The following is a 26,324-nucleotide window of genomic DNA, read 5'->3' as shown; positions in this document are numbered from 1 at the left end:
CCAGGCAAGCATCGGAGCAGGGATGTCATGCGGGAGACCCTGCTTGCTGCGCCATTTGTAATGCAGGGCGGCCTGCGGGGTCTCAGCTCCCGCTCCCCACACAAGAACGCAGGATACAGTGAGGCCAAACAGGAACACCCACGGAGCCATAAGTAGGGGAGTCATACCACTATATTCTCTCTGGCGGCACTATACTCTCACTGGAGGCTGGATCCACACTGTCCGCAACCAGCCATCCTAACTGCAATCCGCGCTTGCCAGCCCAGCCACCATCTTCTTGCTAGACCCCATTTTTCTCTTTCTGCTAGCGTACCCACAGCAGTTATATTAGTGGCTAATGGCTCACTGGTTACAGCTGACGGCCAACTAGCCACAGCTGATGGCCATGCAATCACAGTTGATGGCCATTTACTACCTGAGCCAGCAGCTTTCTATGTGAGGCCGAGAGCCTGGAAACTACTTTCTGGGGCTCTGCTCCCACAAGGGACTTTTAAGCTTGGATGTGAAATCCCAGGGAACATCTGGGGAAGAGTGTTCTAGGTCAAGGGAACAGCAAGTACAGAGGCCCGGAGAGCACATGGCACTTGGCAAGGGAAGGGAAGTGTGCAAAGTGTGCCTCTTGGTGTCAAGAGAGGGACAGGACATCCTCACAGGATAGAAAAGCCATATGGGTTTGAGCAGGGACAACATGAAGGTAACAGGAACAAGAGAAACAAAGTTGGCATAGGTTGAAGAAAAAAGAAATGGGTGAGACAGCCTGAGAGATGAGTTAATAGTTAATTCTCTGTCTGGATTATTTGGGACTCCCTTTTTTCTGTATTCAGCTGGAGCTTAAGTTGCCAAGGACACTAATTAATTAGGAAGAAGCTAGAAATAGAGAAGAAGGTCATGTTCTTACGGGTGTCCTTTCACCCAGCTGACCATTGCTGGCCACTGCATTCCAAAGGAAAGTGAAGGACATTAGTAATGAGACGGGCGACTGTCTCCGTGAACGGGATTTCATGGGGACTCTCCCTGGTGCCTCAGTCATTACAGACCAGCCCTGTCACCTGCTGACACACTGGGCCCTTCACAGCTTCTTACTCAGGAAACAAAATCCCACCTCATGTCCATGAGCCCACAGTAAAGTGTGTGTCTCTTTACCTCCATGTTTTCTGCAAAGCACTTGAGGACCATTCTCAGGTGAATCAAATACAATAAACTGCTCACAAAGGCTCCTGTAAAAGCATCGTTTACAAAAGCAAATGGAAGAAACCAAAAGGTGAGAATGCCTGTATTGCTGGGCTGATTTTTTCCTCCTCCCAGAAGGCACTTTGACTCAGGTCCCCAAATTCAGTTCAGAAACCAGAGCAGTGAAGTAGCTTTCGGTGTCAGTGTGTGTGACATTTATTGATCACCCTCTGTGACAAACCAGACACAGTAGATTTGGGGTGGAGGTGAATTATTCACAGATTTTACCATGAACACCCTTGTCTCAGGTAGAGATAAATGTCAGGTAGAAGAATTACATTTGGCTTCTTAAGGCTCATACTAAACCTGAGGTGAACTCACACTAACATTTGCTCATTTGAGGCCTTGCCTTCCTTAATAAAAGTGGTAACGCTCAGTGAGACCCATTTTTTCTCAGCGTTTCATGCATTGACACAAAGCCTATAAAAGAGTTCTGCAAATTAGACGATCCTTGAGTTTCTATTAATTGTAAGTGAGTCGTATACATCAGCCCTACAGTATTTGTGGACAAGATACCCTACATTTCTTCTTTTTCACTCATTCTGTAAAACTAGTTCTGCCCTGCGCTCCTGGGTGTTGGCACATTAACCTCAAGCATGTGCTTTGGACGTGAACCTCTTCTTCCTTAAGATCAGGCCAAAGCCTACAAATTGGGCGGAGAGGTGCTTTCCCCGGCCACAGACTTCAGGAAAGGCTGAGGTCTTGGGGACATCTTGATGTCCGTAGTTCACGGTATCCAGGCCATTCCAAGCACAGGCGTCTCCCATGCCTGGGGCCACACTGGTGTGGAGATTTCACAGCTGTGTCCCATGTACAATAGCAATCGTCCTATGGATGTCGTGAGGCCTGAATGAGTTACAGTGAGGAATCCTCAGAACAGGGCTGGGCACAGAGTAGGTGCTCCGAACATGTCAGCTCCAGCCAGTCATTTATAACCTGAGAAAGGTGTTCTGATAAACCTTGAAGGCCTTCTGGGACCATATAGACCACTGAAAACTCTGCTTCTACTTCACGTTCTCTAAGGCCTGGAGATACCATGTTCAGACGTGAAGCAGAAGGGCTAAGTTAGGAAATAAAGCACTTTTTTGATTCATGCTTCCTGGATTCTTTTTCTGACTACTTATTTATTTATTTTTATTATTTATGTATTTATGTATTTATTTATTATTTAAGCGTGCTTTTCCAGGACCCATCAACTCCAAGTCACGTAGTTGTTTCAATCTAGTTGTGGAGGGAGCAGCTCACAGTGACCCATGAGGAGATCGAACTGGCAACCCTGTTGTTAAGAGCACCGCGCTCTAACAAACAGAACTAACCAGCCACCCAAGTGACCCACTTGAAAGAGTTTAATTGAGATAATTTACACACAACTTGTCTCTCAGACATATTCTATATACTGTTGGCCTATTAATATTCTCAACACCAGCCACCAACCTGTGTTACTTGTTTGCTACATCCAGTAAAACATGAATAGCCAACTATTGTAGAGCATTTACTCATGACGGGCACTGGTACCTGCTCTTTTAATCTTCTCAGCAACCCAATGAGTAAGGTGATGATGACATTTATTCACCAAACACAGCACTTTGGAAGGTGAAAGAGGTCACTACCTGGACGGAATGCCAGGACAGCAGCATGAACCGGGTTTCTCCTGAGCAAACTGAGATGTGTGGTCACCCTTCCCATGAGGTGGGCATCTCATTTCTCCCCAACTGCGGACAATGGGACAAGAGGTCACGTAACTTGACCAAGGGCACACAGCTCGGGGGTGGCAGAGCCAGTAAGGGGCCAGGCTTTCTGGCTCGAGAGGCCCTCTCAACACTATCGGCCTCCTCAGCCTGACCCTTGTGGACCTTCACTGTATGGTTCACATGGATCCTATGACCTTGACCTGCACAACTGCCCTGTGTGAACTCCAGGTTGATTTCTGTGCAGGCCGCACAGTTTTCAGCTCAAGGCATTTGCTTCCTGTGAAGCCCCTGCTCCACTGTCCTTGCCTCAGTCCCCCTGGGTTGACCTCCTTATGCATTGCTGACACCACATCAAAGACAGCCCGCTTCTTATGTCCTTTCTTGTCCCTGAATCTCTGGGGATCTCCTTCCCAAGACCCCATGGCTCTCCGTGTGCACGTCTCTCCTGGCAACCAGGCCCAGGCCCCTGGCTCTTTCCCCGTCTTGTGGTCCTGGAGGGCGTGACCTGTGCCCTCTGGTCTTTGTGTGACAACAGTGATAGAAGGTGCTTAACTAATGATCATGTAACTGCTTATCAGGACGGATTGTGAGTTATTACATGTTTTATTCTTGGGTCTATTCTGACAGAGAATGTCACTTGAAATTCAATGTCTAATGAAGGCAAGGCTCAAACACAACACGAAGCCTAAATCCAGGCCTCAGCGTGACATCCTGGTGGTAACACCATGTTCTTTATGTTCCTGGAGAGGACTTCGGAGTCACCACAGGGAGGGCGCAAGTGACGACAGGAGGAAGTTGGAACCCTGTCACCTGGGGCCTGGGCCACCTCAGTCTGTCTGTTCCTGAGAAGTAAACATTAGCTAAATCCAGTCTAACCCAGGTCCATCTAATGACTTGGACAGGGAGCCGGATTTGGAAGCCGAGCCTGGGTCAGGAGTCACTTCCAGCTAATTCTCCATGGTTTCTTCACCAAAACCCTGAACTTTACATGTCTTACATTTTTACAAAACGTGGTTAAATATTTGATCCCTACACACATGTGACACCTCACATGGTTTATTATTTATCTACTCAGTTACTAAGTTCCCCTCCACTTCCTGCCCACATTTTCTAGCTAACCGTTGCCTTCAGTATATGAAAGTCTGGCCACTAGGACCATTACAGTTGACAATATGGAGAAACTGATATAAATGATTTCACTGCTAGAACCATGATTCTCGTATGCAGCTCCTTCCTGCAGGTTCTTTCTGAAAGGAAAACCTTTTTTTTTTTAGGCTAATGACCAAAAAGTCACAAAAAAGTGTTTTGATGTAGGAATGAGTGGGTTATTCAATTTCCTGTTCTTCACTTCGGGGAAATGTTCTAGTTGTTTTTCTTTGGTGACTTTCTTCCCACCACAGTGTGTCTCAGTCTAGAAGCCAGTTAGACGGACGTCCTACATGGAAGCTTTGCGGACTTTTCTTTTCTTTCATATTGGTGTTCTTTACCCTTTCCACTGCGCATAAATCATTTTGTTACATGTATTATTTGTCTTCCAACTCCTTTATTATTTTTCCAGTTGTCATAATTTTAATTTTTCTAGAGCTGCTTGTACTTTGAATCTTTATTAACCATGAGGAGAGTAACAGGTCTTAGTAACCTGAGCTTTCTGCAGACCCATGAAAAGTCCCACAAGAGAACGAGCCTGGCCTCAGAGAACCTAGACCAGCCCCAAAAGAGTATGAGTCCATTTAGAACTTTCTTGTCTCTTCATTTCTCCCCATTTTTAAGCCCTAAATCTGTCAGAAAATATGATTATGAGGTGGGATAGAAAAAGGGAAATAAGGAGAGCGGAGAAGCAGTAGTCTTAATTGTCAACCATTGGGAGTTGGAGACACCGATAATAGTAGGTAACTGTTATCTTCTATTTGCTCAATCACAGTTTGAATAAATATCCCTATTATAATTGGAGAATGGGCTTCGGACTCAGAATAAGTCCTCGTGCTTGACACATTCAGAAACACATGACGTGTAGTATTTCCGGGTCACAGGCGTAAGATCGGACTCACATTTGTTTTAGGAGGGTCACCGTGATGTCCATGAGTAGGGGGTGCTGCGGGAAGGGTATCAAGACCCCAGGAGACCACTTGGGAGACTTTAGCACCCGCCAGGCAGGACTAGGAATGGGCCGTGATGATGGCTGTGTGGGGGGAAAGGACAGGAGCTGAGTGTGGCTCTGGAAGTGGACGGGGCAGCACTTAGCCGACTCTTAGATGTCAGGAAGGAGATGAGCTGCAATAGGGTCATAATAGTCCCCAAAAGATATCCACATCTGAAACCTGGAACTTGTCATTTATCTTTCAGGGCAGAGAAAGACTTTGCAAAGGTGATAAAGTTACAGATTTTGAGTCAGGACAATATTCCTGAATGTTCTGGTGTCCTCCAAATGCCATCTCATATATTTTACACGAAGGAGGCATGGGGAGACTTGCACACACAGAAAGAGGAACGCAAGGTCACATGGGGCACTGATTATAGTGATGTGGGCACAACACAAGGCATGTCAGCAGCCTTCCAAGCTGGAAGCACCATGAACAGATTTTCATCCTGAGTCTCCAGAGCCAGCGCTGCCCTCCTGACACTGTGTGTTTGGCAGACTCTGACTGATTTTAGCCTTTTGTCCTCCCCACTTTGAGAAAATAAGGTTAGTCACCTAGTGTGTGACGGTGTGTTACAGCCGACCCTGGAAATCAGTCCGGGGGCCTAAGATGTATCCAAGTTTTCTGAGTCGCCTCCATTAGCCTGAATGGGGGCCGTGGTGGAGGCATCAGGAGGGGGTAGACACTGTGTGGATTTCACAGTTCCCTCGGAAATAAGTGCGGATTGCTTGAGTGGCGTTGTCCAGACGGCAGCTGGAAGCTTGTTTGTGCATCTTTAGGGACATGAGGGGTGAAGCAGTGGCCGCGCAGTGCAGGCCGTGAAGAGCAATGTGAGTGTGCAGAGCGACATGAGCTCGCTGGAGGCTGAACCCTGAATTCACTACAAACTGAGAAAGGACAGAAAACAAGTGATACGGGACCATACTAGGACTGAAGCACAGTGAAGGGGTGAGGACCAGGCAGGTTGTTTGTGGTTATGATGAGGATGGAATAGCAGTGACGCTGCTGGCTGGGAACCATGTGACCGGCCAGACAGTGAGGCTGCGGGTATCCCTCAGGTCAGGCCCAGGAGCAGGAACCTTGTGGTTGCTTTCTACCCCTAACAGTCCTTTTCACTCATGGCCCTGCGACTGGGAACTCTGTAAAGTAATGCAGGATGGTCCTGAGCCAATATTGCCTCTTGTGGTCCCTGCACCTCAGGCCTCCATGGGAACCCGGACGCTGGGTCCTGAAATGTACTAGTGACAGCACCCAACGGCCACTTCATGGTGAACCCACCCCATCCACCAGAGACTATTGGATGATAAAAAGACACGCAGAGAAGTGCAGGGCGAGTGATTTATTGAAGCAAGATGTTGAAACCTTTACATTTTCTGGGAAGATCAGGTCACCATGGAACGTCAGAGGTCCTTGTGTGTGAGATTCTTTTCAATCTAGGAGTCACATGTGGATGCTACATTTTTCTGAAATACAAGAAGATAGTACAGGGATGTCAGTCATGCTGCTCCCGGACATGATACATTTGCACAGGCTGTTGCTCAAAACCAGGATGTGGAAGATATATTTCAACCAGCAAAGGCATTGGAGGGCCCCAGGCAGGACAGCAGTGCGAGCGGTGAACTAGACGAACTGGTCCAGTTATAACAAACCATGCGGGTCAGGAAAGAGCCATGTCCACAGCCCGGCAAAGGGACCCCGAGGGACCCAAGACTGGGACCCAGGATTCTAATGGACGGAGGAGCAGGGTGAAGAGCAGCTCAGGATTTGCTTTCTCTGAGCCTGAGGTCCCAGGACTGTACTTTTTCACTCCGAGGTGGACATGGGGTTGAGAGACCCGGACAAGGGCGGGAGGGGCCTGGGAAGTTCTGCTTTCAGCTTTCCAGCCTGGAGGTGTGGAAATTCACCCTGAGGGCACATGCACCTCTCTGCTCTGAGCACCCAGCTATCAGGGAAATTTGCACAAACCTGACTGAATTCCAGCAACTGTTGGGCTGAGAGACACCTTTAAATATGTGATTTCTTCATAAAGACATGATTTAAGTATTTCAGCTTCACATGAGGCTGCAGGAGACATTAACAGGGAGTGGCTCTACCCACTGGCCATGAGAGGTCCTCACATATAAACCAATATCTATGGGTTTTTTTAAGAACTCATCACTGCACTATTCTACAAGCATAAACTTCTAAACAAATGTCCACCAATAGGGAAAAGGGTAGATATACTAGGGCACATGTATATGATGACTTGTTACAGTGAAGTCAACAATCTTCTCAGTTGTATGTATTCTAAGCTGAGCCGTTTTGTTTTGTTTAAATAAAGATCCTTTTAACTGTAAAGTTTCATTAAAAGACAGGCAAAAAGCTGACATCGGTGCCTGGGGCACTGCCAACCAATTCCGGAGGAATCTGAAGGTCTGGGGCCCATTGGCTCAGGCCTGCCTCCTCCTCCCATTTTATAGAGGCAGCTCTAAGGACCTGGGAGGAAGAAGGTGCCCCAGAAAAGCTAGAACTGAAAACTGACCCTGCCAACTTCTCTTTGAGCCAGGGTGGCCTTGAATCAAACACATTCATGGAACCCAGTGTTTCAGAACTCCTGCAGAGAGGAAGTAAAAGGTTTAAATGAGTCCTGGGGTGAATTCCAGCCTAGACCCCCAGCTCTTTCAATCTCAGTCACCTTGTTTATGAAACGGGGTTTAACATACCCGTCTGCAAGGTGTCTAATAGTCTACACAACGACCAGACTGCATTAAGGAAATCCCATGAGTCCATCTTCCATGAGCGCCTCACCCCCACATCCTGTGTCATTAGAAAGTGGTAAAGTGAAAAAATTCTGTTTCCAGTTCTCCCTTTGCCTCTAATACATGTGGGATCTTAGGGTCCTTTCTCTCTAGTTTAAGCACTGTATGTCATAAATTATTTTATAATATGTTACTTGACATTAACCTGGAGAGCTGTTATAGATGATTTTTCTTAAAACAAAGACTGACTCAGTAAACTCTATTTGAGCGGCTATGTGTCAAACATTGTGTCCGCTGGGTCCGGATAAATTACCTAATTTCACAGAAGGCCAGATACTACAAAAATGGCTTTGATCTTTAATGGCTGAGGGAAGGCTGCACAGGGGCTGAGCACAACCAATATTGTTTCTTACACTTGCTGACTAAAAGAGCCAGTCCTTTGTCTGACTATTATGTCCCTTTGTCTAAGCAGATCAGAATCTGAACTCACATCTCAGGTTATTCCAATGGTTATTAGCAGTTATGTCACGTGTAAATATGGTCTGATTGAAATTGGCATTAGGGTCTCAAGCTGATTTCTCTTTGTTCCCTTCGTAAATCTAGTCACAACAATTCAGCGTATTCACAAGTCTCAACCTGGAATTAAGCATGTGATTCATTTCCTGGATAAGGCAAGTTAGGATCAACGGAGGCCAGAGGCAAAGGGTTTGTCCAATTGCCCCTCCACCCCCACCCCCTAAGCACAGAAATGATTTGTTTACAATCTGCTTCACCATTTTCGTAGGACAGGGACATGAGAGGGCAACGGGACATTTGTCTACTGGCCTATATGCTTGTGAACCTGTATTTTTTCAGGTTGAAACCATCAGTTAGTTCAACAAATTTATTGATTCCACACAGAACCCCAAGCTAGAGTACGCTAGCTGTGTATCACGTAGAACTAAACAGAATCTAAACAAGTTAGGGAGGTCATCAAAACACATGACACTGGCATAAGAACACTTGCAAAGCAAAGAAACGTCACACAAACTGCTTAAATGTTGCGTATCAGAAAGCGGAGAAATTTGCCACTGTCCTACTGACCTATAATCCGTTTTGTTCGTCTTCCTTAGTGAACTTAAGCTAAGCATGATCCATATGGTATTAGATTCCGTATTTGTAGTGCTTGTAGAAATAACTGACAGAGCAGACACTCCACAAATGTTGAATGAAACACTTAGGGTTTTAGGTAGTGGGGGGGGGGGTTAATCAAAGAATCATCCTGCCAGTGGCATGTTTTTAAAAAATAAACTTTTTTTTATCATTGTAAAAGTAATACTGTACGTGTTCATTATATACAGTTCAGAAAGTATTAGAGTATAAATTATCTTGCTCCACTCATCCAGAAATAATCACTATTATCATTTCCTTCCAGTTTTTTCCTACAGTGTGATGATCTCGGCTATTAAAATTTCATCACATTATTTTTAATGTCTGCATAATATTCCACTGATGCGCCGATTGTTGCTTTTTTTGCTATCATCAATATTGCTTCAATGAATATTTTGTTTCTAAATATTTTTCCAAAAGGATTTCCTTAGACTATCTCCCAAAACATGGAATTATTGGGGACATTTTAAGTTTCTAAATAAAGTTGCCAAACTATTTTTCCAGAAAAGTTGATCAATTTGCATTCTCATTAGAAGTATAAGTGAGCTTCTATCCCACAGCATCTTCACTATAGGAATAATGGTTTAAGCAAGGTCTTTTTTTCCTTTAATGAGATTAAGCAACTTTACAGAAAAGTAAATTTAAGAATGTTAAACCATGAAATGTTCTCATCATGGCAGACTTTCTTCTGTTATTTAATACCCATGGGTTTCTTACATAATTATAATCACCAAGTCCGTACTACTTTGGGGTTCTACTTTTTTTTCACTGCAAAGTATTTCCTATCTATCAATGTAATTCAATTCACATCCTGGTCACTTTTAATCACTCTGTAATTCCTTACTGTTCTAATATAGCCCAGTGAGCCTGACAATTTTCTTATTGTCATTTCCAGTATTTGCTATTAAATTTGCTATAAACATCTTTGCACAGTCTACCATCCCCCACTTTCCCAAGAATGAAATTACTTGATTGAAGAATACAGATCATTTTATAACTCTTGTTACACACTGTCGAGTTGCTAGGCAAGGTTTTTTTTAATGGAAAATTGGCTGTACAGAGGGATAGCTGCACGGACCATCCTTCCTGAGCAAGGTGCAGCAGCCTGCCATCTTAACTGGAAGCCAGGTCACCTGAGCTTCCCCACGTGGACTTGCAAAGTCTTTTCCCCATTCTGAACCTCAACCTTCTTATCTATAAAATGAGGGGTTTGAATTGAGTGGATTAAGGTCTTTGTCTACCAGAAATCTAGCCATATTTCTCCCAATCCATTCTGTATCATCCTCACTCAGACTATATACAGCTCAGTGCATATATAGTCTGTTAAGCTCTGCTTCCTTTCCCTTGTCTGTAGAGTCCCATCAAAGTGCCCAAATACTAGTATAATCAGAGGGGACACAGTAGAGCCAAGGAGTTCAGAGCACCGGCCAGTTCCAATCAGCCCCGCCACTTACTAGCTGTGTGACAAAATATGTAACCTCTCAGTGGCTGTTTCTCCATCTGTAAGTGAGGTTAACACTAGTTTCTACCTCATAGGGTTGCTATGAGAATTAAATGAGTTAATGTTTGCACAACACTACGAACAATTGCCTAGCACGCAGTAAGTGCTTTATAAAGTGTTGAAAAAATAAAATTTAGCACGTAAACTCTGGGTCTCTTCATACTGCAACAGCACCTTTACTCGGGCCTCAGCCTCTGGGCGCTTTCTCACTCCTTCCTGAAGCCTAGAAGTCAGAATCCCAAATCTCTCTATTTAAAGGCTTTTTACAGCTCCTACCTAGGTGCCTCCAGAGTGGAGTAGATCCCTCAGCTTGAAGACCCAGGCTCTTCACACAGGAGCGCCTACAAGTCTGCGCCGCTTCCTTTTATTTAAGGATCCCAGTTAATTTGGAAACAGAACAAAAATAAAACCAACAAAAAAAGGCAAACAGGGTTAGAAAAATTGAGGGGCATGTTTAACGTTTTACTGAGCAAAGTAGAGCATTAACACCCCCGCGCACACACACACACACACCCGGTAAACCACAATCATGCAGTTCACAAGGTAATTGCCAAGAATTCTCGGTGTTAACTTGAGGCCACACAACAGGTGGAGCAGCGTGCCGAGGAGGTTTCTCAGCTGCATCCCTGGAGGGTCAGCGTCCGGACACTGGCGAGGGTTTTCACAGCCTAAAGCTGAGGCCCCTGGGACCGCCTCACCCACTGGGTCAGCCTCAACCCAGGGACAACCTCGGCCGCAGGAACAGCCCTCCCCACCCCCCTTGCCTCCACTGGCAATCCCGCCAGCCGGCCCGCCTCCCTCGCCGCCCCGCCCCCGCCTGAGCCAACTCCTCCCCCAGAGCCCGGGGCCGCTCACGCATTCGGGGCCGCAGCCCGCCGCGAGCCCGGCCCTGCACCCAGGAACCTCCACGGGAACCGTTATCCCACGCGCGGTGCCCGCTGGGAGCGAAAGCCGCGACTAGGGCAGTGGGATCCAGCAGCGACACTGGTAAGGAGTCCGACGGGGCGCGCGTCCGCGGCAGCCCCAGGCCTGCTACAACCGGCTCGCACCAGTAGGCGGGGGCTCGTTCCGCGCCACGCGATTCGACCAATGCGAGCGCGCGCGGCGGGGCGGGGCGGTCGGGCCGCGGGTGCTGAAAATCCGGCGCGTGGTGCCGGGTTCCCGGCGCGCGCCAGCGGACCCTCTCCGGGAGCACGCGAGGCCCGCGCGCGCTATCCGCAGGCCCCGAGCGCGCGCCTGACAGCCCTTTCCCCTGCGGGCGCGCGGCGTCGCCAGGTCTCAATGGCCCCCGAGACCCCGGCCCACGGTCCGACCCCGCGCTACTTCACCTGGGATGAGGTGGCGCAACGCTCCGGGCGCGACAAAGAGCGGTGGCTGGTGATCGAGCGGAAGGTGTACAACATCAGCGAGTTCAGCCGCCGGCATCCCGGGGGCTCCCGGGTCATCAGCCACTACGCGGGACAGGATGCCACGGTGAGCACTGCCTGACCGGGGCACGGGAGGAGGCGGGGCCGGGCGGCGGGGGTCGGAGGCTTAGTGAGCGAGACAGGAAGTTGGGCTCCCACAGCCGAACACCAACTGTAATAATTCAGGAGAAAGCCGAGAGGCGCCCGAGCATACCTGTTGACCAGTGACTGGGTGTGCTGTGGACACGGGGTGCAAGGGCAGGAGAGGCTGTGAAAACTAGAGTCGGGGCAGTGGAGATGGAGGCCAGCAACGTGCACACCAAACAAAGAGCCATACGGTCCGTGGGTGCGTTCCTTCTGTGGCCGCGAGTTTGCGGTCTCCAGGCGTGGGCAGGCCCAGAGCAGAGCTGGAGGGAGGAGCGCGAGGATGCAGGCCACCAGGACGGCAGGTGCTGCCGCGGCCGAGGAAGGAGGGGTCGGTGGCTGGGAGGGGAGCGCAGCCGCGTCTGGACAGAGCATGCTGGCTACCCTCGTGAGCGTGGGAGTGAATCACTGTCTGGCAAAGGGCTGAGGCGGGAAGCCACCTGGTTCCCGCTGCCTTGGGAACCCCTGCACAGAGTGCAGGCGGGAGGGGACCGCTCGGGCCAGAGAGGGCCAGCGGCTGCTGGTGCATAGGCATTCATGAGAGTGACGTGCTGAAGCTGGGTGGCCTGCATCAACATACACTTGGCGAGGACCCCGAATGACCCACGAATCCTGTGGGGAGATCACTCAGCCGCAGGCCAGCGGGGTGTCCAGCTGTTGGCCGCAGCAGACATCTAGCTGTTTGCATTCCCGGTTGTAGGACCGGTGCTGGGTCGCAAGCCTACTTCCTCGGGCCTCACTGCTGGGTCAGGGCGTGCCCGAGCCCGGGTCCTACTGCTCCCCTTTCTAAACCACCGGTTCTCGGAGATAAGGCACCTGGCGCCTCCCTGCTGGGTTGGAGGGCTGGGGGTGGGGTGGTCACCGTTTGGGACCCAAAGGTTGGAGCGTTCTCTTCGCCACGCCCCCTACCTCAACATCCTTTCCCCAACCTGCGCCCTGCGATGTGACCCCCTTAAGCTGTCCCCACCCTCCATCCTTGCCATCCCGGAGCGAGGGTGAGGGTTCCCGTTATGTCGCAGCGGAGCACAGGCGCTTCAGGGTGAGGGCTCGCCCTTCCCTCTGACGCGGCCAGCCTGGAGGACGAGGCCAGAACCTGCGCTTGTCACCCGAGTGACCGCTGGGGAGGCCAGACGGCGGCCAAAGGCCTAGGCGGGGACTGGCGCATGCGTAGACGGAGCAGGCAGTAACACCAAGGTTTCTTGCAGTGTGATTTGGGGCCGGGGCCTGCAGCGGCGGGGACAGCGATTGGTCCGGCTGTGTGGTGCCACCGGCCGCCGGCTCCGCCCCGGCTCCCGCCTCGCCTGCAGCTTCTCCGTAGGGCCTGGGGCCTCCTGACCCACAGACGTGAATCTCATCACCAACGACCCCACCTCTCATAACCAAAATTAGGGGCGCCAGGGAAAGGGATGGTCAAAGTGCTAGGCGAAATATGGAAGCCTACCAAGAACAGGGGCTGAGGGAAGGGGGAGAAATGGAAAAGTTCTCCAGTTCGGATATGGGGAATCTCCCTCATCACATTTTTATGGAGAACGCTGGCTCAAAGAGAGGCTTGTTAAAAGTCCCACAGAAGAAAAGTTTCATAGCTCTACCCATCCGTTTGGTTCTCACCAATACACTTAAATTCATGTGTAAAAGCTGTTCCTAGAACCTACAGAGGAAAGGCCAGCCCAGCGAGGTCTTTTTGTGGTTCCCCCCACCCTATTTGTCCGTGTGGTGCCATTCTTACTGGACCACAGATGCTGTGTGATCCTGAGCTGTGGACACCCAGAAAAGGTCTGAGCACCCTCAAAAGACAGCTGGCTGGATGAAGGTAGTCTCTGAACTTGGGTACAAACCTTGCTGGGTCAGGAGGATGGCCTTTGCTGGGAACCCGCTAGGAGTCCAGGGGCTGGGCTGGATTCCTCACTGTTCTGCCTTCTCCCCATCCTTGCAGGATCCCTTTGTGGCATTCCACATCAACAAGGGCCTTGTGAAGAAGTACATGAACTCTCTCCTGATTGGAGAACTGTCTCCGGAGCAGCCCAGCTTTGAGCCCACTAAGAATGTGAGACTGTTTGCTGTTTGGAGATCCTGTGGTTGTTGAGGGGCAGGGGGTAGAAGGAAGTCCTACACAGGATCACAGGTGACCACAGTCAGTATTCTTGGAAATCTTGAGTCCCTGCTTCTTCTGCATAGTCATTGGGTCACAGGCCCAAGGGAGTGGAGCTTTGGGCCCCATGGTTCTCACAAGGCCACCACCACGACCATCGTCATCATCAAAATGAGACCCATCTTGAGCACTTGCTCTGTGCCTGCCAAGCATAACCTCATAAATTCACATTTGCAGACGAGAATACTGAGGCTCAGAGAGGTTACGCAATGCGGCCCCGGATCATACTGTTGGTAAATGGCAAAGCAGGGACTTGAATCAAGTCTAGCTTCCAAAGGCCGTGTGCTCTTAGGCATGATCCACAGCACCTCCTCCTGTCATCCTTCCTCGTATTGTGGTGTTTTTCCCTAGGACTGTGGGCTTCCCGCAGCTACCTCAGTGGGAGTCCTTAAGCCTAAAAGGACCCTTGTCACCAGCAGTGTGGGGTTGCATCTGGGAAGAATAACAGTTGCTCCCTCTCCACTTTCTCAGAAAGAGCTGACCGATGATTTCCGAGAGCTGCGGGCCACAGTGGAATGGATGGGGCTCATGAAGGCCAACCATGGCTTCTTCCTGCTGTGCCTGCTGCACATCCTGCTGCTGGATGTCGCTGCCTGGCTCACGCTTTGGGTCTTTGGGACATCCTTCGTGCCCTTCGTCATTTGTGCAGTGCTGCTCAGCACAGTTCAGGTGAGAGCCTCTGGCTTGTCAAGAGCACAGCCATGCTCAGCGTCCCTAGAGAAAGATCTTTGTACCCACAGGAGGCTGAGGCGCTCTGCCCTCTGAGCAGCAGAGCTGAGGACGTGGGGGAGAGTCAGTGCGGAAGGAGAACACATTGCATTGTCTGGTTTTCATCTGCTCAGTAGCCACTTGTGCACCTTCATTTCTCTCACTGCCTTTCCAGCTGCTTCTTCCAGGGTTCCCTTCTTCCTGTGGAGTTTCTCCTCTGAATCTTCACAGTTAGGTTCTGCCACAGCCCAAGTGTGCCAAGAACCAAGGTTCCTCAGGTTGCTCAGTAAAGCTTGGCTTCTTCCTCATCACAGAACTGCCGACCATTCTGAAATGCGTGGGCCCTAATGCTTGGCTGTCCACACCCATTTGCCGAGCCTTCTGCTTGCCCCTGAGTTTGTCATTCTCTGTAGGGCGGATATTCAGTCCATCATAAGTCTCGTATCTCCAGAGCTGGGGAAACCGAAGAAGAGGGAAGGGACAGTGATTTGCCCCAACTGTCATGTGAGTTAGTGGGACAGCCAGAGTTAGGACCCAGACTTTCTGACGCCTTTCCTGATGTGCTCAGTTAGGACACTGCAGCCATCACAGGCCTAGGTGGGTGACAGAGAAGCTGAACAAGTGGCTGGGGTCAGTGAGAGGGACACTGGGCTGGTGAGCTGCGCTCAGCGTTAACGTTTCTTGCCCAGGCCCAGGCCGGCTGGCTGCAGCATGACTTTGGGCACCTGTCTGTCTTCAGCACCTCTTCATGGAACCACCTGCTACATCATTTCGTGATTGGCCACCTGAAGGTCAGTGGGATAGGGAAGGGTTCTTGGAAACTCGAGTCGATAAAGGACTGCCTGGGGGGAAGGGGGACACAGCTTTCATACTCATGTCCTGCTTTCTGTAGGGGGCCCCTGCCAGTTGGTGGAACCACATGCACTTCCAGCACCACGCCAAGCCCAACTGCTTCCGCAAAGACCCAGACCTCAATATGCACCCCTTCTTCTTTGCTTTGGGGAAGATCCTTTCTGTGGAGGTGAGCAGGTCTTGGAGAACCGTAACCCGCCAGCACAGAGCACTTTGGGGGAAATGCTCACAATGCTGTCATTGTGGGGAAGACACTAGGGGCTGACTGCCCGGCTCTTTGGAAGTTGTGGCAGTAAATGGGGGGCCCAGGACAGAACCAGCTGTCCTCCCTAGTGAGTCCAAGGCAGCAAAATAGTGATTGTGTAAAGGCCCTACGTGCTGCTGAGGATCCGAGGAGGACCAGGAGATTACTGTGCAAAGCCCTGCTCATCCTTGGAGGTGATGGATGGCCCTCCTTGGGTACTTTGTTGCCACTCCTACCCCAGGCAGGTGTCCCCCTGCCCATTTTGTATTCCTCTCTCTTACACTTTGATGTCCTACTGTGTCACAGTCTTCCCCACCAAGGGCTGGACTGTCTTACTCTTCTTTGATGCCCAGTGCTGGAACATTCATTCACCAAGTAATTCTTCCCACCCACCTGATCCGTCTCACTTCCAGGGTGGTCAGTGTTGGGTTTGAGTTGTCATCTGAGGTTGTGAGCAAAAATCGTAATGCAGCTAGCTGCTAAAGGAAGGATGCCTGAGGGAGACTAGTGAGCTTTTAGTGAGCATAATGCAATAAAAGGCTTTGAATGGCTAGCAGAGTTCTTTGAAAAGTTAATGTAAAACCCTTTGTCCCAAGGCTCTAGGCTGCAATCAGAGTTCTGCCAGGTTCCCCTCCACCATTTTATGACATTTCAGCCTGCCAAGAAGTAAACTGTCATTGAACACAGTTCAGTTCCAGGCAGGAGTTCAAGGTGGCCTAGCCCTCCCCTCCCCTCCCCTCCGGCCATGAGAAGAACTCTGTGGAAAGGCTTTGGCAGCACTGGCTCTCCTGGCACCAGGAGCCCCCTAGCTTGAAGCTTGTGTCTCACCTGTCTATAATGTCCTAATTTTCCCACCTCCTAAACGGGCTCATTGGGTTTCCCACATGGCCAGCATTGCGATGGTCAACAGTATGGATGAGGGACCAGCCCTGGCTTCCTGGCTCTGGTGGCTGCTTTGCGGGGAGTGGGGGTTATTTATCAGGCGGAACGTGGGGCTCTTGGTAGCACTTTTGTTGTCACTGTAGAAGGTTAAAAAAAAGGTAGGACTCTATAAGTGGAAGAGAACCTTCTCACACTACTGCCTTTATTGCTTCTTGGCACTGGGGTTTTCAGAAATTCCTATCTGTAGATACTGAAAATAGAGAATGATCTGGAACCAAAATAGCCTTTTTTTTTTTTTTGGCCTTGTTATGAGGTTGAAGGTAGGCTGCCTGTTAGTATGTTTGTAAATGCCTAGGCTACCGGCTGCTTGGTGCTTGGTTCACTCTATGCGGACCGTTTAGCTGGCCATTGGTCCCTGGGCTGATCCAGTGGCATCCACCTTGGTGCCTCTGGAGGACAAGAGGTGCAGGGGACACTTGACCCTAAATATAACCCCCTGGCTTCCGACAGTCAAATAACAGTGGGGCGGTTATTAGGATTGTGATGGCATGTGATTGCCATTCAAGGAGGCAGGAGTGGACAGGGCTCCCTTCCAAACAGTTCCAAAGTAGGAGGCCCGTATCTGCCCACCCAGCCAGCAAATACGACAGATGCTCCTCTTCTGGTTTCTCCCTCTGTTACTGTAGCTTGGGGTGAGATGAAGTTTCCCACGTCAGCAAGCCTTGTTCACACTGCCTCTGGAAATACCCCAAATTCACTGACTTCTCCAGCTCCACTGCTTCCCCTTCCCGGGTCTGGGCCATCTGGGGTCTAGTTTATTGCTCCAGCCTCCTCATTGGTCTGCCTGCCTGCGACTGTACCTTCCCCTTATAGTTCATTCTTCCCACTGCCAGCCAGAGTCTTTTAAAGCACAAAGCAGATCTTGCCACACCCATTGAAAGCCCTCTAATGGCTTCCCATCACCACTGGGATAAAATCCAAACTCTTTACCATGGCCTTAATTACAGGGACGCTCGAAGGTCTGACATGATTTGGCCATCCCTAGTTTTCTGGTCTTCTCAACTATTCTCCCGTTGCTCACTGTTCCCCAATCACACTGACCTCATGTCTGTGCCTTGAATATCCCAAGCTTTTGTACTGGCTGTTCCCTCTGCTTTAAATGCTCTTCCCCTGAATCTTTACGTTGCTAGTCCCTTCTCATCATTCAGTCTTCACGTTAGATGTCAGCACCTCAGGGAAGCCATTTCTGACCACCCTCGCCAAAACGCTGCCTCCCTCACGTTGTCATATTTTCCTGGTTTTAATCTGTAACTACCTTGAGCCCTGTTGACAGATTTATCACCAGCTTCCTCTCCTCAGATTATAAATTCCATCAGGGTAAGAATTTCTTATTGTTCACCTCTGTATCCTCAGCACCTAGGACAGTGCCAGGCACATGTAGGTGCTCAGTAAATACCTGTTGAAAGAAACAGTTAATACAGAAAGAATGCTTCGTTTAGCAGAATTATCTTGCAAGGAATGACCTTTCAATAAATGACCTGTCAAAACAGTGGGTAGATGCATGAAAGAATGAGCAGGCTTTTTGCTCTAGGTAGGTTTCCTTCTGTGCCCTGTGCTTCTCTGGTTACCAGAACTAATTTGGGCAAGAGGAGCAGAAAGAGCCATCAGGTGAGACGGCAGAGCTTTGCTGTGGTTTCTGTGTGCTCACACTAGGCTGACTGGTCGACCTGGTGGCCCCAGCTTGTCTCTTCAGCAGCGAGGCTTACAAAATAACCAGCACCTACTAGGAAAAGCCAGAATCTTCAGATTGCCAAGTTGTTCTTAGTATCCTGTTTAAAATATTTGCCAAACTTTGCTTAGCTTTCAAGGAGTTTTATAAAGCTCATGTTGAAGTTAAGAGACCAAAAGATTTTAATGGGGAAGATCGGGGGCTAGATATACAGGGAATACTGACGTGTGTTGGGGTAAAAATGGATGTCCATGTAGACTGGTGTCAAAAAAGTATCAGATGGGAAAAAGGAGGGGGAGAAGGTGGAGGGGCCCGGACAAGTTATGACAAAGGATTTTGGATAAACGTGAGGCATCTGAGGACTTGAAGACATCACTGTGTCCGTGCCTCATGTGGGCATGGGCCATTGAGCTGCATGCCGTGGTGTGGCACGCTTAGCAGATCGAAGCCCGGGCTTCATGTGCCAGGTGCTGGAGTTAAGGCTGGGCCTGTTGGCACCTTCCAATAACAAGCTGATGGTCCCTAGGATAGGCCGGAACTCCTGAGCAGGGAACAGCCAAGGGCAGAGGAGGAGGGGAATGGGTGCCCGGTCTGTGGGTGCTGATTTTTGTTTGCTTTTCTTCACAGCTTGGGAAACAGAAGAAAAAGTACATGCCATACAACCACCAGCACAAATACTTCTTCTTGAGTGAGTGTCCCATCCAACACAGGGGGACTCCCTTGGGATTGGGGCTGAAGGGAATGAGGAGGAAATGACTCTAAGGGATTATGGCATTTTATGTAAAGGCGGGAAGAAGTACTCCACTCCCAACAGGTTACTCCCTGCATGGGAGCAGTCTACCATTTCAACTAAGCAAAGTCAACAGGTTAATGTTTGGTCAAAGGTCATTTGTATTGGAAACAAACTAGTTCCTCCAGTCCCACCCTGGCTTCCAGAAGAGAGCTGAGTGGTAGTGTGGGGCCATCCCAGTGAAGACTTAAACCTCACCTTAAAACTCACCGTCAAACAGAGACCTGGGTCAAGGTGACCCAGTGGGGTGCAGTCCCTCCCCCAGAGAGACAGAGGTAGATATATAGCTATGGGAGGATTGGACCCAGACGGATTGTAGGAGCTGTTGGAAAAAGGAGAAAACATTTCTGAAGTTGTCTTAAGCTCTTTCTGAAGACTGCTGTATGTTCCCTGCTTTAAAAATCTGTTCCATAATGCTTAAAATTGAAGTTTTAAAACTCCTTTAAAAATTCACAGGCCGGCCAGGTGGCTCAGGCTGTTAGAGCTCCGTGCTCCTAACTCCAAAGGCTGCCGGTTCGATTCCCACATGGGCCAGTGAGCTCTCAACCACAAGGTTGCCAGTTCAATTCCTCGAGTCCCGCAAGGGATGGTGGGCAGCGCCCCCTGCAACTAAGATTGAACACGGCACCTTGAGTTGAGCTGCCGCTGAGCTCCCGGATGGCTCAGTTGGTTGGAGCGCGTCCTCTCAACCACAAGGTTGCCGGTTCGACCCCCGCAAGGGATGGTGGGCTGCGCCCCCTGCAACTAGCAAGGGCAACTGGACATGGAGCAGAGCTTCGCCCTCCACAACTAAGATTGAAAGGGCAACAACTTGACTTGGAAAAAAGTCCTGGAAGTACACACTGTTCCCCAAAAAGTCCTGTTCCCCTTCCTCAATAAAACCTTAAAAAAAAAAAAAAAACTTTAAAAATTCAAACTTTTAAAGGAAAGGAGGGGATGATTCCATTGATCCCATTTTAGTTCAAAGGAATTTATCCTAACTGCCTTTTACCAACCATCCCTGCAGTAGAAAGGGTGATGGGGTAGAAGCTGGAACAGAAACGTCCAGAAGAATGTTAGAGTGCATGTCATCTCAGGCTAGAAGAGCCATGGGTCAGCATTAAAATGTGGGGGTTATAGGTAGCATCAGGGCCATGCAGGGAAGGGGTACAGAAAAGGAAACGGAATAGCACATAGGACGGGATCCACTTCCTCAATTCCCAGTGTTGAGAGACGCCACTCAGCCCCTTCCTAGAGGTGAGCTCTGGGGCTTTGGGTTGGATGGCACAAGCTCATTTTCCTAGTCCAAGGAAGTAAGCTTTCAGCCCATGAAGGAGCAGCAGGGTCCCCGCGCCCCCCCCCCCCCCAACTCTCTCTCTCTCTCCGCTGCTCCTGTCCTTTTACGTGGGTGGTGGAGCAGCCAGGATCACAGGACAGATGCTGCAAGGACAGGTGTAAGATTCAGTAGGAAGGCCCCGGGCAGGGGCAGGGCTGTTGCCAGGGCAACTCGAGGAGTATTAGCAGTGCCCTTTTAAAGGCATGGGAGCAGAGCAAGTTTCAGTCGTGGAACTTGAATTTCCCCAGCTGCCCTCTTCCACTGGAAAAGAATGCCACTCCCACCCCTCCCCCTCCTGCCATCCTCTTGGGATTTTGCCTTCTTCAGACTTGCATTCATGCCAACCTTTAGTGCCTGCCAGTTGCAATGGATTAAGGAGTGCCAAGGCAGCTGGAGGGGCAGGAGGAGATGGCAGAGATGCCGGAGGCCATCCCTCCAGCACTAACCAACCCTTTAGTAACCATCATGCTACTCTCACCTCCTCCCTGTCTCCGTTTCCTCCCCAGTTGGGCCCCCAGCCTTGCTGCCTCTCTACTTCCAGTGGTATATTTTCTACTTTGTTATCCGGCGAAAGAAGTGGGTGGTGAGTATCCATGGCCCAAGAGGCCCACATCCTTTGTCTCCATTACCCTGAGGGAGGGGAAAGGGGTTCGCCAGGGGAAACCCCACTGATTTACTCCAGGCCTAATTTAGAGCAGAGTAGTAGAACCAGGTAGAGACCTGCCTTATCTCCAGGTGGGGTGATTTGAGCTCAGCAGCAACCTGACGGCCCATGCCCTGTTTCATTCGGCAGTGTCTCCTGAGGTTCTTGCGCTGGGCATAAAGCCAGGGCCAGGTTGGGGAGTGTGGCAGAGGAAGGGACGGCACCTGCTCTCAGGACACTTGTGATGAAGCAGGGTGTAGCTGACACCAGAGAAGAGTTACAGGCCAAAGGTTCTGGATTCCAAAAGGGGCCACTACACCCAGCTGATGAGAGACGTCAGAAAAGCCTTTGTGAAGTCACTTTTCTAGCTGGTCTGGGAGGCCAGGCAGAGGTGGGGTGGAGGGAGGATGGACTCTGAGCAGAGAAGCTGGGAAGTGGGGGGTTTGTCCACTGGACATTTTGTGGGCGACTCAAGTGTCAGGAGAGGAGTGTGATGCAGAAGCGACTGGCAGTTTGGTCAGGGTACTCACTGCATGCACTGCGCCATGGTGCTGGGAGCTTCATCTGGCAGCAGGAGGGAGGGATGAAGGATTTGTATGGGTTGGGAGGGGCTGCAGGCAGGGAGAGCCTGTGAAGGAAACGGGCACGGAGGGCTGGTGGTCCCACTAGGAACTGAAGGACGGAGCAGTGGCACTAGGTATTTGAGGACTGGGCCACTGAGAGGAGACGCTGCCAGGAGGAGAGGTGACGTGTTCCAGTCTGGGTGTGAGAATAGCCACACCGTACAAAGAAATAGTGACGTGAGAGGAAGAGGACGAGGCAGGTGCCTTGTGTGTCAGTGTCCTCTGCCGCTCACTGCAGGACCTGGCCTGGATGATCTCCTTCTACGTCCGCGTCTTCCTCACGTACGTGCCGCTGCTGGGAATGAAGGGCTTCCTGGGCCTTCTCTTCGTGGTCAGGTACTTGATGGGGGAGCAGGGATTGGCAAAGAAAAGGAGGTGTTTGGGAGTAAGCAGTCTGGCCTGGGGGCTGTGCTGGGGTTCAGGTAGCAGAGGGCGTTTCAGCTGTTGGCTTGGGGCGGTGGCCAGGCTGCAGCAGTTATGTGAGGGCGACAGAACTCCAGACTCTGCTTGTACTCTCTCTGTCTGCCATTCCCCCCAGGTTCTTGGAAAGCAACTGGTTTGTGTGGGTGACACAGATGAACCACATCCCCATGCACATAGACTACGATCAGAACGTGGACTGGGTCTCCACTCAGGTAAGGGATCGTCACCTGACACAGCTACGAGCGGGGTGGGTAGGCAGAGACGCAGGGCAGGGACAACTGAAGCCCCCAGCAGCGTGGCCTCATAGCTTGAAGTTTCCTGCCACCATGTGAAGGGAGTGACCAGGGACAGTCCCACAGCCCTTCCTCTCTAACAGCGTTACCTGGAGAGGGCTGGGCTGCCTTTCCACCTCGTTCCCAGAGCCACGCTCTCTCTCCCTGACCTTTTCCTCCAGCTCCAGGCAACGTGCAACGTCCACAAGTCCGCCTTTAATGACTGGTTCAGTGGACACCTCAACTTCCAGATTGAGCACCAGTGAGTGGGGAGACCTGGGAAGCAGGGTCTGGGGGAGGTGGTGGGCGCAGAGGAGCCACTGACTTTCCCCTGTTCTCCCTAAAGTCTCTTCCCCACAATGCCGCGACACAATTACCACAAAGTGGCTCCCTTGGTGCAGTCCCTGTGTGCCAAACACGGCATCAAGTACCAGTCCAAGCCCCTGCTCTCAGCCTTCGCCGACATTGTTCAGTGAGTATCTGAGCCTGGGAAGATGGTTGGCAGGGCAGAGCACTGGGGCTGGTGGTGAAGTGTGGGGTTGGAGCAACAGGAAGGTTTCCCCAATCTGGAATGGCGGTCACCAAGGCAAAAGCAGGGCACTCTTGGTGTCGTGGCCTGGTCAGTCCTTTGCTCAGTGCCATGGCCCAAGCTCTTTCTCAGGCAAAGGGGAGGGGAAGCATTCCCGTGAGGGGACTCAGGCCTGGAGCTGGGCCTCCACACCTCTGTGAGCTGCTGGGTGGTGGGGCTGTGGGCTCGGTTCCGCCCCGTCTCACTGTCCCATCTTGTCCCCGCAGCTCACTGAAGGAGTCCGGGCAACTCTGGCTAGATGCCTATCTTCACCAGTAACAGCCCCCATCTGGAAGAGGAGCCTCTGGAGCCAAAGCAAAGGGGCGCTTGAGGGCAATGCCACTACAGTTCTACAATTGAGGGAGAGTGGGTCTGACGAGATAAAAACTTGGCTTAAACCCCCCTTTATCTTCTAGGCAGCTCTGACTCAAAGAGGTTGGGGGAACATGCAGGCCCCCTAGAAAAGATGGAGCTATTGAGGCAGGGATGTGTTTTGTTATTTCCTTTTTCTAGTCAGTCAGATACAGATGGTTGAGGAGCAAAGAGGGAGTCAGGAGGGTGTTAGAATAGCGAGGACCTACTAAGCCCAGAAATCAGGAAGAGATTTCGCACTAAAATTCCACCCAGGAAAGGGGTGAGCTCATCTTACCGGTCCACTTCTCAGTGCCTTTCCACCCTCACCTACAAACCTGAGGTTCACAGGCTAGAGGGAGCTAGAGCAGCTTGTCCTTGTGAGCAAGATTTAGACAGGAAGCATTAGTGTATAGAATTCTGAGGCCTGGAGCTCAGCTCACTCTAGGGCTGGGTGACATGTCTGCCTCAGGCTCCTGGAGAAGCCATTTCTCCTTTGCAAAGCACACGGGGCAGAGGTATTGGAGACACCTGGTCCTAAAGGATCCTGCCTCTACTGATTTTGGTCTCGTGTTCCATCCAAGGTACCAAGAGAGCATTAGGTCCTAGGTCTTGCTAAAAATGGCTAACGGAGAGTTATTGGCCATTAAAAATCAGTTCAGCTTTTGATGCACCTCTTCTAACCAGCACCCAAGGAACAAAACACCCTTTGGACAGGGAGCCCACTTGCTCCATAAGCAAGTGAGCAGATGGGGCAACTTAATCTTCTCCCTAGAAACAAATGGGGGCTCCTCCTGGTTTCTCTTTGCTTCCCTACCTATAATTCCAAGTTTAATACAATATCGTCAAGGAGCACAAGTGACCAAGCTGGGAGACACTGAATTAGTCATGAGGAAAACACAAGTTTCAGTCGTAAAGAATATAAGGGCGGTAAGAAATTTTCTACAACCTAGGTTATGTTATAGCATTACTTTTGAGCAGGAGCAGTGGGGTTAAATGTAATCATTTTAGTTCAAAACCAGAAAATGGGAAGATAAAAAACAGAAGTTTGTGATCATGGTTGCTGTCATTGGGCTTCTTAGACTGTCAGCTCTGTTCAAGTGTCTTTCTCTGCTGGAGACCAGGTAGAAATTTAGGATCTCTTGAGCATAGCAGTCTAATATTGAAATGTCATTTTTTAATTTCCTGGTTTTTCAGATAAAAAGTTTAACCCATCTCTAGAGAGCAAACATAGGAATGTACCCCAGGAGTCTCACCTTAACTCCAGGGCTTGTCATCAGCGTCCACCCCTCTTCCCTCCCCACACCCACGGCCTTTCAGTCGGTGAGGGGATTACTCGCCTGTTCAGCATCATCTACTGTAAGCATATTGAGCTTTGGGACACTGGGAGGACAAAGCACAGTCCTGGGAGAGTTTGCATTTAGTTCTGGGAGAACGGCAATCAGGGAGATGAGGGTCCTAGAGGCAGCACCGATGGAAAGGCTGTTTTGATTTCTTAGGAGTTTGTCAAAACAAAACGATTTAAACAGATGGGGGAGAACAGGTTGCAGAAGAGTTGAGATCGTTTCCATTTGAGAAGAACCTGGTTTAAAACAGTCGGGGTAGAAAAATGAGAAGCAGAATTGGAGAGCTCTATTTTCATTGGGTTCCTCACTCCAGAACAGATGCCCATCCTTCCCCGTCCCTCTGTCCCCTGCTACCTAAGGTTTAGGTATGGTGTCACCAGCCTGTCAGGCCTGGCTTTGGGCCAGGATGCCCGATCTGAGCAAACCAAGCGAAGCTTTATTGAGCCAAGTCCAGATCCTCAGAGCAACTCAACCACTGTGGCCTTCTCTCCTTAGCCTGGACCAGTGTGGTCTCACATGGCCAAAAACGGACATACCAGTGACAGAAGGTTCAGAGTGTTAACGTGGTAACGTGAGTGATCTCAAGTCCAATGACAGATGAGAAAACAGGCTTAGACAGGACAACTCAGATTGTGGCAGAACTAACATTTGAATTCACTGTCTAAAAACTCCAGCTTTTGTTACTTTCCTCTTCCTACCACTTACCTGGAGGCATTTTCTTTAATTAGGCCCAATATTAGTATCCTTTGTGTGCCAATTTTGTTACCACATTCCAGTGAAATAAAGTTGAAAAATAAAGTGAATTTTGACCAAATGAAGGTGATTCACTTGTAATCCAGTGCCCTGCTGCATAGTCAGCAGGACTCACTGTGTGTCTGTAAGTTACCATCCACCTCTGTGGCTCTAACTTCTGACTGAGTCCCTGCACAGCGTCCCCTTTGTGTAAGCAAGCCCCTCGGGCAGAGAAAGGAGCATCAGGACCTCTGGAAGATGACAACGTACGGGTGGATTATGGCAAGAAAAGTCAACCTCTTTCCATGACACCTGCATGTTCCAGTGCTAAACTGCCTACATATGCTAGCCAGGTTTTATGTGCATTGCTTCCTCCTAGCATGAGGCAATGTGCTTGCCCCTTTAAACTCATTTCTAGTCTCAGTATGGGTAGTTCCCATAAGTCTTTACCAAAATCTCTCTATAGGCACAATGCCAGAGCTGAACTACACAAAGCCATGCCTTTTTAACTTCCATCCTATTCAAATAGCAATCTTTGAGCAAGATTAGAACATGCTAAATAAAAATCTGCAAAACTGATTGTTCCTGCAGTGTGCAGTGGTTAAGCATCTAGACAAGACTAGACAACTCAACTTCAAAAAGCAAGAGGAAAACAAACCACTCCATGGATGTCTACCTCAGGGTACAAGCCCTGAACGAG

The 26,324-nt window shown here is 50.0% G+C and overlaps 2 protein-coding genes and 1 long non-coding RNA gene across 5 annotated transcripts in view; 1 reads left to right on the top strand and 2 right to left on the bottom strand.

Annotated features, from left to right (window-relative positions):
- LOC109459519 (mammaglobin-A-like) overlaps positions 1-13,140 on the bottom strand; it is a 53,274-nt gene extending 40,134 nt beyond the window's left edge. The window contains exons 1-2 of one of the 2 annotated variants that reach the window (XM_088789634.1): positions 12,907-13,140; positions 12,068-12,260 (exon numbers count right to left, since the gene is read on the bottom strand). In XM_088789634.1, the coding sequence (XP_088645760.1) occupies positions 12,068-12,188 (121 nt within the window). In that variant the 5' untranslated portion in view covers positions 12,189-12,260; positions 12,907-13,140. The remainder of the gene's footprint in view (positions 1-12,067; positions 12,261-12,906) is intronic. The other variant, XM_088789633.1, reaches the window with a different exon arrangement.
- Positions 6,384-11,443, bottom strand: LOC148755972 (uncharacterized). The gene is made up of 3 exons (XR_012497603.2): positions 11,303-11,443; positions 10,724-10,808; positions 6,384-6,522 (listed from the first exon to the last, which is right to left on the bottom strand). It is a non-coding gene; the product is annotated as an uncharacterized LOC148755972 (long non-coding RNA).
- On the top strand, positions 11,304-25,706 carry FADS1 (fatty acid desaturase 1). 2 transcript variants are annotated; one of them, XM_074336485.2, is made up of 13 exons: positions 11,304-11,434; positions 11,723-11,920; positions 13,931-14,041; positions 14,618-14,815; positions 15,544-15,645; positions 15,747-15,875; positions 19,189-19,249; positions 21,173-21,249; positions 22,171-22,268; positions 22,471-22,567; positions 22,810-22,889; positions 22,974-23,099; positions 23,423-25,706. In XM_074336485.2, the coding sequence occupies exons 2-13, from the start codon at positions 11,729-11,731 to the stop codon at positions 23,472-23,474; spliced, it is 1,323 nt and encodes a 440-aa protein (XP_074192586.2). In that variant the 5' UTR covers positions 11,304-11,434; positions 11,723-11,728; the 3' UTR covers positions 23,475-25,706. The 2 variants fall into 2 exon arrangements, with proteins under 2 accessions (XP_074192586.2, XP_074192585.2); XM_074336484.2 differs by lacking the exon at positions 11,304-11,434 and having other exon boundaries at positions 11,516-11,920.
- Positions 25,707-26,324: the final 618 nt, after the last annotated feature.

The sequence above is a fragment of the Rhinolophus sinicus genome, chromosome 14, assembly GCF_057876585.1.
Source record: "Rhinolophus sinicus isolate RSI-liver-muscle chromosome 14, RSI-T2T, whole genome shotgun sequence".
NCBI classification, from domain to species: domain Eukaryota; kingdom Metazoa; phylum Chordata; class Mammalia; order Chiroptera; family Rhinolophidae; genus Rhinolophus; species Rhinolophus sinicus.
This window is presented reverse-complemented; position numbering and strand designations above follow the sequence as displayed.